A 10,484-nucleotide genomic window follows, 5' to 3' on the forward strand; every position below is an offset into this window, starting at 1 on the left:
AAGCAAACTTACTAAGCCATTAACAGTGCTCGCTGCAGCTCTGCATGGAGCTGCCAGGATGGAGGACTCGGTGTGGGATTAGGTTAGGCTGGGATGTGTGAGCAGGTCTGAGATGCTCCCTGGTCTGCAGCTTTCATGGGCCCAGGTATAGAAGGGCTTTGTCACAGGGGCCACGGGAAGGAGGGGCCCTCTTCAGGCTCCTGCAGGGCACCAGGCCCTGGTGTTCCTTCCTTGGAGCAAGTGTCCTCCTTTTCCCAGCTGAGCCCTGAGGAAGGCACCCAGATGCCAATGCTGTGAACACAGCTCCTCCTCCGCCCCAGTTCCAGGAGTTTCCCTCCTGATTGGATCTCAGGGACAAACAGCAGGGCATGATGGCACGTCACAGGCCAGCCATTAAGGAGAGAGGCCTGGACCAAAAAGGGCCCTTGGCTAGATCAATGGACCCTGTAGACTGAGGAAGACTAAAGGCTCAAGAAAATGCCACTGTCTCACCTCAAGTCTCTGTGACTCTTGGGGGTCCCCTTGCCTGGCTCAGAGAGGGCTCTTGGATATCAAAGGACTTACAGGGTCAACCCTGAGATGAGGACTGGCAGCCCCTGTTGGCTATGGTGAGGAATCTCAAGGAAGTGTTGTCTGGGACAGAAATCACTGATCATCCACTTGTGCTGTTGAACAACTCCCTGAAGCAGAAACCTGCTGCTCAGCGAGACTTCAATATTTCATGCCTAAAATGCTCACAAACTGCCACATGTCATAAGTGGGAAACTGACCCTGAGGAGGTGAAGGATTAACCAATTGCCCACCTTATTAAAGGCGGTGGTAGAACCTTGGCTCGGGTTTCCTACTGGACGGCAGAAGCCAGGAATGGAAGCTCGTGCCAACATGCCCAGCAGCTCTGGTGACTTCCCAGGCAGAGGGCTGTGATGATGTGAGCAGAACCAAGGCACCAAGTGGGCACATTTTTCATCCTTGAGCCTGCAGTGCCATGCAGGAATCCCGTGTGGGCCCTCCTGAATGCTCTGCACTGCAGAATGAAATTTATTTCCCAGTAAACAAGGGATGCTTTTTCTTAAGAAATGAATTTAATTCAAGGTGGTTAGTGAATATAAGGCATGTAATGCCTTCATGAAAGTTAAAAGAATCCAGTTACAAAAGAAGCGCTGTGTACAGTCTCAAATCGCTGAGGGTACAATGGGCTCCGTATTTTACAAAGTACAAAAAAGTATTTCATATACAAAGAAAAATACAAATAATGTGCAAAAACCATTTTCACAGGTGGCAATTTATAAAATGAAAATGATAGAAAAGTCCTTCATTTGTATCATCCCCCAATTTTTATATATAACACAGTTCTTTACCTAGTGGGTAGCTAAATTTAAATTTGAAAATCTGATTTGTGTTTAATCTACAAAGTAGTTTATTTTTTTTAAAAAAAGGGAACCATTTCATTACTGAAATTTTATAAATGAATCAGTTTAGTTAATTTTATATTAAATTATAAGCAGGCTATCTGAAAAACAAGGATATAGAAATCATATATACATATTTTTGAAATATTAGTCTGGTATTTAACATATTAACATTTCAGAACAAATGCAATGCTCCAGCTACCTGTGACTCAGGCTGACGTCAGCGGTTGCGGCAGAGATGCCATTTCTAGTGACAGTCTCACAACATTCCTCGTATCTTGAGCTGAACAAACACAGGGTTATCGAAAGTAAAGAATATCTGAACATGGTTCTGGCTTTCCTGTGCAGAAGTGTTGTTTGGATATCTGGGCACACCACAGTGACCATAGCCGACGTGGCCTGGCCACCTCTGCGCAGCCTCCAACCGCCGGCCTCCGTCTCTCGACATCTTCGCCGCATCAGGAGGTCAGTGCAAGTGTTGTGCTGGGGGTTAGTGCACTCAGCTTTTGCATGTTATTTCGTGTAAGAAGCCGTCAGGGAGCAGAAGAATACACGAGAACATGAAGCTGTGGTTGGGCAGAGCCTCTGCTGTGGAGGACTCAGTCTCTGGGAGCAGTGCACCCCTGCCCTGACTGCTCGCTGTCGCACCACTCCCTGGCCGATCTGTCCATTGTGACATCCTGTGTGTTCCTTCTTGCCTGCCACAGAGCAGGGCTCTTGCTGTGAACCCCAATGGCAGGGCAGGGACCGCAGAAGCACCTTTTGGCAGCACCAGAGAACCGAGCATTTCAAAGGTCAGGTGATAAAAGTAGCGCCTCTGATGGGAAAATCCTATTCTACTTAGAATGTAAGCTAATCTTGGAGGGTTTGACTTTTGCTTGTTAAAAAACTCTCAAATAAAATATGACTTTGAAGAACAAAAGGATTCAGCTTTCATGAAGAAGGGCCTAAGAGGTGGTAGCCATTTTGCCTAGGGCCAGATGACAGTTGGCTCAGGAGGTATTCTTCTGATCCCTAACCACTAAGACCCTGTTAGAACAAGTTAGTGCAAGACACAGTGGCCCCTGCCCAGTCCCGTGGACACACCATTCAGCAACGACTGCAATCCAAGGCTGGGGAAGACTGGGTAGGAGACCTCTGGGGCCATGACCTCACTAGCTCTGGGATTCATGCTCTTTCCTCTCTGGCAGCATGAGTTCCCCCACATCTTCTGCTTGGATTAACCATGGGCATCAGGCATCAGAGATGCAGCTCTGGATCCTGTCCATCCATTGCTGGGCACTCTGTCCATCCTGGGCACAGAAGTTGTACACACGTTTGCTGGTCTTAAGCTACAAAACCAAAGGGCAGAGAACCAGAGATGAAGGGCAGGCTGTTTTATGGCTTTGGGCAATGGCAACTCAATCCCTGGACCTTCTTTTCCATATGGCCCAGAACCTCTACAACATACTGTCATTGCCTTTATAGTCGCTTTACTTTTCTAGTCCCCGAAGTCAGGGTATGTTAATAGAAGGGTACTGGCAGAGGACAGAGACATACTAAGAAAGATTTACTTTGCATCATCCTGAAGTTGCCTCTGACTAAGGAGGGAGGTAAGGAATGGCTGGAGCCTCTGGCCTGGCTCACACACTCAGCACTGCAGAAAAGGTGAGGAAGCTGCCTGTTCTCCAAGGGGAAGCCTGAGAGTCCTCTATGCCAGGAAGTTGGCCTTCATGTCCCTTATTCAGTTGGGCCCATTCTAGAACCCTGGAGTCAGGGAAACGACCTCACAGCCTGAACACGGCCATCGAGATACCTCTGCTCTTTAAGAAGCCCTGCTTGATTCCAGGGACTAGATATGCCTCCTCTTATTATGTGGTCCATAAAATGCTCCTTAGAGGCTGCTGAAGATGTTAGAGCAGTGACTATGTGTGACCAAGGGCAGTCTTTTGTAGATGGTCAAGCATGAAGACCACTGGATATGGAGGGGAGAACGCAACATTGTTCTTGAAGGCTGATAGTGACTGGAATAACTAGCAACACATAATACGGGAGACATCTGCTTCTAGGCATGGTTGGACTCCTTTTGCATAAAGCATATGGACAGCTAGGGGAGGTCAGGGGTGGGGATTGAGCACTGCAGCAACTCCCATGGCCAGGGGTGTCTGCTGTCCATCTGTGGTGTGGTAGCCATTTTGCCTAGGGCCAGATGACAGTTGGCTCAGGAGGTATTCTTCTGATCCCTAACCACTAAGACCCTGTTAGAACAAGTTAGTGCAAGACACAGTGGCCCCTGCCCAGTCCCGTGGACACACCATTCAGCAACGACTGCAATCCAAGGCTGGGGAAGACTGGGTAGGAGACCTCTGGGGCCATGACCTCACTAGCTCTGGGATTCATGCTCTTTCCTCTCTGGCAGCATGAGTTCCCCCACATCTTCTGCTTGGATTAACCATGGGCATCAGGCATCAGAGATGCAGCTCTGGATCCTGTCCATCCATTGCTGGGCACTCTGTCCATCCTGGGCACAGAAGTTGTACACACGTTTGCTGGTCTTAAGCTACAAAACCAAAGGGCAGAGAACCAGAGATGAAGGGCAGGCTGTTTTATGGCTTTGGGCAATGGCAACTCAATCCCTGGACCTTCTTTTCCATATGGCCCAGAACCTCTACAACATACTGTCATTGCCTTTATAGTCGCTTTACTTTTCTAGTCCCCGAAGTCAGGGTATGTTAATAGAAGGGTACTGGCAGAGGACAGAGACATACTAAGAAAGATTTACTTTGCATCATCCTGAAGTTGCCTCTGACTAAGGAGGGAGGTAAGGAATGGCTGGAGCCTCTGGCCTGGCTCACACACTCAGCACTGCAGAAAAGGTGAGGAAGCTGCCTGTTCTCCAAGGGGAAGCCTGAGAGTCCTCTATGCCAGGAAGTTGGCCTTCATGTCCCTTATTCAGTTGGGCCCATTCTAGAACCCTGGAGTCAGGGAAACGACCTCACAGCCTGAACACGGCCATCGAGATACCTCTGCTCTTTAAGAAGCCCTGCTTGATTCCAGGGACTAGATATGCCTCCTCTTATTATGTGGTCCATAAAATGCTCCTTAGAGGCTGCTGAAGATGTTAGAGCAGTGACTATGTGTGACCAAGGGCAGTCTTTTGTAGATGGTCAAGCATGAAGACCACTGGATATGGAGGGGAGAACGCAACATTGTTCTTGAAGGCTGATAGTGACTGGAATAACTAGCAACACATAATACGGGAGACATCTGCTTCTAGGCATGGTTGGACTCCTTTTGCATAAAGCATATGGACAGCTAGGGGAGGTCAGGGGTGGGGATTGAGCACTGCAGCAACTCCCATGGCCAGGGGTGTCTGCTGTCCATCTGTGGTCACCACAAATTGCTCTGACAGGACCTCATAATTCCTGGAGGGGGATGGGATGATGTGCAGACAGAGCCAGGATAAGAGAAACGAGATCAACTTACATCAAAGAAGGCCTTGTCACTTGTGTGCTTTGGAGCTCCCATGCTGGGGCCAGCAGGGATGACCATTTCTACCTCAGCCAGATCGATGTGGCCCTTACAGCTCGTGTCCTCACCCGAGTCATAGTATCGCAGCTGGAACCAAAAGGTTACAGGTGAGAGACAGGAAGGGGTGGGAAGCGATGACAGTATGACTTTTCAACTGTATTTGAATACTTTCTTCTGTATCTTGCTTGTATATGTTAGCTTGTGCCTAAAAGGATACATGAAACATTAATCACATAGATTGTTTCTACTAAGGAGAACAAAGTGGCTGGGAGAAAGGAGCAGAAAAAGACTATGAGCTTTTGGAAATTTGAACAAGTAAATGTTGCACATATTAAAAAAGAAAAATAAGTCAACTAACAACTTTAAAATATATGTAAAATATAAAAAGACAGGTTAATGCTTAGTATAGGTATAGACTTTCTAGAAATTGATAAGAAAAATATTAATAATCTAGTAGAAAAGAACCTCCACAGGCAAGTCAGAGAATAAATATAAATGCCCTATAAACATGTGGAAATATGATCAGGCTCATTAATCAAAAGGAAACAAAATCAATGAGGTTTCACGTTTCACTTAAATTTAAAAACATTAAAAATGGTTGATAATATCTAATAAGGCACGAGGTAATCTCAAACACAATTAGTGGGAATATAATGTTGGAAACTTTTTAGAGAACAACTTGGCAATACCTACTAAAATCTAAAATGTTTATGTCTATTGAAATGATTTTCTCAGGGATCAGCAGATAGCTTAATGGTTACGTCGCTGGACTCTGACTTGAACTGTGGTTCAAGTTCCGGACCTGGCGACTTAAAATTCACTCTGGGCGTGTACACGTGTGTGCCCAAAATCCAAAAAGGAGAATGGAGGAGAAGGGATTGTGGCATGGCCATCCCCCCAGGGGGGGGACTTCTTGCTTCCTGTCTATCCATCTCTCCAGTGAGCACACACACCCTGTAGCAAAAATCTCTCTCTTAAAGAAAAAAATAAAAATAAATGTTTTTCTCACTAGACAGTTACCCAACAGGAACACTCCCACAAACATACAAAGATATATGTATGGAGGTTTCCTTCAGCACTGGTTTTTATCAGCTAAACATTGGAAAGACCTACTTGGTTTTCAATGGAGCGCTGGTTAATTAAATGATAGCCCATCAATAAGATGGGATATTATGAAACTTTTCAAAAAGAATAAGGAAGATCTCTGTATAAACTGGTACAAACATTGTTCAAGATATATTATCTTAAAAAGCAAGGTGCCAAACAGCATGTAGATATAAAATGATTTGTGAAGGGCTGGCCCCACAGCCTAGTGGCTAAGGGAGCCAGACCCCAACGGCCAACCAGGTTAAATCCCAGCCCTGGTAGCTTGAAAACACACCGTGTATACAGGCGTGCGTGCCTCAAAATCCTAACAGGATGGAGAAAATGAAGAAGGGACTGTGGTGTGACCATACCCCACTGAGGGGCCGCGGGGTACTTTCTCTCTCTCCTCTCTGCCTCTCTCTGGTGAGTTCATGTACCTTTTGGCAATAAAAAAATTATTTTTGAAGAACACGATAAATAGCTTAACATTCTACTGTACAGGGGACTTTGAGACCTTTATGAAATGTATGAATTTGGTGTAATAGACACATGTCACCTTCAGGATAAGAAAAAGTGAAAAAAATATTTTTTAGGTGTTTGCCATAGGGTACATGTGCTTCCTAGGAAGAGAGAGAGAGAGAGAGAGAGAGAGAGAGAGAGAGAGAGAGAAACAGTGAAAAATCACACCCCTGGGGGGATGACCACATTGCAATCCCTTCTTTCTCCTTTCAGGATCTTGTGCATGCGTGCACATGTGCTTCGTGTGATCTTTCTTTCTTTCTTTCTTTCTTTCTCGTTCTTTTTTTTTTTGAGAGGTTTTCGCTATAGGGCGCGTGCGCTCGCCAGACAGACAGAGAGAGACAGAGAGACAGAAAGCGAGAAATCCCCCCCCCAGGGGGGATGGTCATGCCGCAATCCCTTCTCCTCCATTCTCCTCTTGGGAGCTTGGGCATGCACGAACACGCGCCTGGCGTGAGTTTTAAGTCACCGGGTCTGGGATGTGAACCACGGTCTACTACGTGGGAGTCCAGCGACATAGCCATTACGCTAAGTGCTGGTTCCCTGCTTTGTGTGGTTTTCAATCCACCAATCTGTGACTTGAACTGGGGTTAGCCATGTGGGAGTCCAGTGCCTTAAACACCACGCTATCAGCTGGCCCCATGAAAAAATATTTTTTAAAATGAAAGATTTTCTGGCGAACAAGCCTTAGTAATGCACAGTCTGTGGATCATATGGGAAATGTTGGATGCCCTGTCACTGTGGTTCCGCCCTCAGATGCCCCCCTAACCACCACCACGACTGCTTCCGTTCAGGCCTGGTAAGAGTAGGACTAAATGGAAAAACTGTATACCTTTTGCGTTAAAAAAATTCAAAATATTGGTAAGAATGTAAGTATAATTCGATGTATTGTAAATTAGGGGAAAATTGTGACATTTTCCCACATTACAGTTAGTGGTTTAATGGACCTTTTCTACATAGTGTAGGCACTGTGATTTGAGAGACACTGTTATTTTAAAGTACAGTCCCCCCCAAGGGTTTCTATTTGAATATTTGAAAATAAATTCTCTGAATTCTCCCAGAGACTGTGTAATCTTTATGGAACCACTCGAGCAGAGGGAAAGGTGATCCCCAACTGCAGTCTTCCTCTGGAAGACGTCTAGATGCGGGTCCGACCAGAGCACTGCGTAGTGTTAAGTTCAGGCTTTCCCGATGTGTGTCCGGCCAGAGCACTGTATAGTGCTAAGTTCAGGGCTTTCCCGACAGATTCCGTTTTATAGATGGATGCATTAAAAATCAAGGCTGCCTGGTCCACTCCAAGAGGCCTGCAGTCAGAACACAGGAGGCCACACTGGTCTCACCAGGGAAGGGTGCAGAGGGGCTGGAGGACTGAGGAGGAATGGCTCTCCCTTGAGGTCACAGAGCAACGATGGTGATACTAAGGACTGGAGGCTGCAACAGCAGCAGGTAAGACCTGGACAACGGGCAGCACATCAGCAAATCTCCTGATAGTCTAGGACCTGCCCACTGTGGATTCCAGGTTCGGGTGGGCACATTCCCTTCTGCCTGTTTTGGGGCCCCTGCTTTCCTCTGTTGCTGGCATCTTTGAGAGAAAGCGGTGCCTTTCTTAGTGACCAGTACAGTGAGGGGCACGGAGTGGCATTCAGGAAACGTTTGTAGAATAGACGAATGCCCTCAGCTTTGGACGGGTGCTTTCTGCCGCAAGGATGAAGGAAACTTGTATTCTGGGGAGCGCTTACATGCACAGGCTCATCTATGCATGCTGTCGGTATGCTGGAGATGGACTGAAAGCTCTCAGCTGCTCCCTGACCTCGGTTTTCACAGCACGCAGCAGATATGAGCCTTAAGAAAAGAGTTCTAGCTCCTGGCCTAGTGTCATGTTAAAAGAACTGGACCCATGTGATCAACTGTAAAATTCAAGTTCCAGACCTGGTGGCTTGAAAATCATGCCAGGCACATGTGCATGCATGCCTAAAATCCTAATGGGAGGGAAAAATGGAAGGGAAGCGTTTGCAGCATGACCACACCCTCTAAAAAGAAGGCGTTCTCTCTTCCCTGTCTGTCTCCTGTGAATGCATGTACCCTCTAGCAAATTACAAAAAATAGTTCTATTGCTCTTAATGCCCTGGGCTTAACCGTCACTGCCTCTGCCTGCGTGCACCAAGCATCAGCTACGTGGAACTTCCCTCAGAAGGCTTCCGCCCTTGCCCATAGACAGCTGGGGCCCCAGAGGAGCCCCCTGGCTGCACAGACAGGCTGTGGGAGCAGTCTGTACCTGAGAACTGTATCTGCCTGCTGAGAGTCACATAACAGCCAGGAACTGAGATTAGCCTAGACTGAAGAGATTTCTTTTGGCTTTTACAGTATTACCTGATGTTTTGTTACATCCAAAACGAACCAACGAGGCTTCCACCCTTTCAGCAAAGCCCCTCTTTTGTAAAGTGTTCCCTCAAAGGACCTAGAAGAAATGACGACAGAACAGTTAAATTTGATTTTTCATTGAAAAAAAAAAAAAAAACCCGCTATAAAGGGGATGTCTGTTGTTGTTTGTCAAGTCTCCTTTTGCACTCGATGATCCAAACAAGGCCAATCAGAGTTCTTGGAATTTTTCTACTAGACCTTTGTGGAAAGACTGCCTCTTTCTGCTGGGATTACTAAACTTAAAGGTTTAGAGCTATTGGTAGCATCGTTGGTGCCCTGATGGAGTTGATGTGACACAGAGGGGAAAGCAAGCCAGGAAAACAGAAGCCCAAAGATACTGTGTGAGAATCGGAAAGCCTGTTATGGTTTGGATAATTGTATGTCCCCAGAGGTTCATGTTTTAGAATGTGGTCTCAGCGGATGATGACGGATGACCCCTAAAAGTTCATGTGTTGAGACTGGTTGTACTATGAGGGTACTGAGTGAAAACTTAATCCCTCTGTGGTATCCCAGGGTAGGGCCCCTGGATGTGATAAGGTCACGCAGTCCTGGTGTGTCTAAAGGAGAATATATGAGGCAGGCAGAGGCCACATGGATACAGACTAGAACCAGGAAAAGCTTCTGGACTGTGACACTGCTCAAGATCCTGCCCTCTGCTATGCTGTAGCCTTGCCAGAAGTTGGGCCTGGATCTCAGACTTCCAAACCATGAGCCAAATAAATACCCATTTCTTTATAAATCACCCAGGCTCAGGGATTTACTTCTGTCAGCAATGCAATAGCAGACTAAGACAATGCCCTTGGCCATACTAGTTCATGTGAGTAAGGTCCCTTTTTGTTTCAGCTAGTATGAGCTGGGTTTCTGATGTTTGCCACTGAGAAAGTGCTGACTAACACACATTCCCTCAAAGCTCTGGCAGACATGAGATAACTGCAATTAGGACTCAACCACAGATAACTACTTTTAGTTGTAATCTTGATTTTTCCTCTTCAAAGAACCATCTAAAACAACATAAAAAAATAATTAAAACAACTCTATTTCAAGCTGATGGAGGGCCTTGCTTATGGAGGGGCCTACGGTTAGGCTTAGGCAGTGTGGGGACAGTCTTTGTACCCAGCAGGGCTTGGAATGTCACCTGTTTTCGTCATTCTTGGAGGTGTACTGGCTATAGAGTGTGGCAGCTCTGCGGTCCACTCCATTGGATGGGGAGATGCTGGCGTTCTGCTCCTCCCCCACGCTGCTGTCTGGGAGGTGCAGGAAAGACCTCTTCTGGTAGGAAGGTAGGTTGGTAGACACAATTCCTGGAGACCCTGATGGGTGTCTTTGGGTCTGAAAAAGACAACAAGAGCTAGGAATGTTTTATAGAGACATTATGCAACAGACCTAATTTCATTTACAAAAAATTAACTCAAGGTGAAAACTAAACTAAGCACAAACACATATGTACAAAGGTATTTACCATGGAATTGTTTATAATGGTAAAAAGCGGGAAATAACAAAATAGTCATTATTAGGGAATTGGTAAAAAACATTTTGGAA

The 10,484-nt window shown here is 46.2% G+C and overlaps 1 protein-coding gene across 2 annotated transcripts in view; it reads right to left on the minus strand.

The window, feature by feature from the left end:
• Nucleotides 1-3,587: 3,587 nt before the first annotated feature.
• The window catches only part of SBF2 (SET binding factor 2), a gene marked incomplete at its 5' end in the record, with an annotated part of 353,908 nt that continues 347,011 nt past the window's right edge, over nucleotides 3,588-10,484 (minus strand). For both annotated transcript variants that reach the window (XM_014581887.1, XM_014581886.1), the window contains 4 exon segments: nucleotides 3,588-3,948; nucleotides 4,875-5,006; nucleotides 8,895-8,982; nucleotides 10,081-10,274. In XM_014581887.1, the coding sequence (XP_014437373.1) occupies nucleotides 3,850-3,948; nucleotides 4,875-5,006; nucleotides 8,895-8,982; nucleotides 10,081-10,274 (513 nt within the window).

Source organism: Tupaia chinensis, unplaced genomic scaffold, assembly GCF_000334495.1.
Source record: "Tupaia chinensis unplaced genomic scaffold, TupChi_1.0 Scaffold141165_1, whole genome shotgun sequence".
NCBI lineage: Eukaryota > Metazoa > Chordata > Mammalia > Scandentia > Tupaiidae > Tupaia > Tupaia belangeri.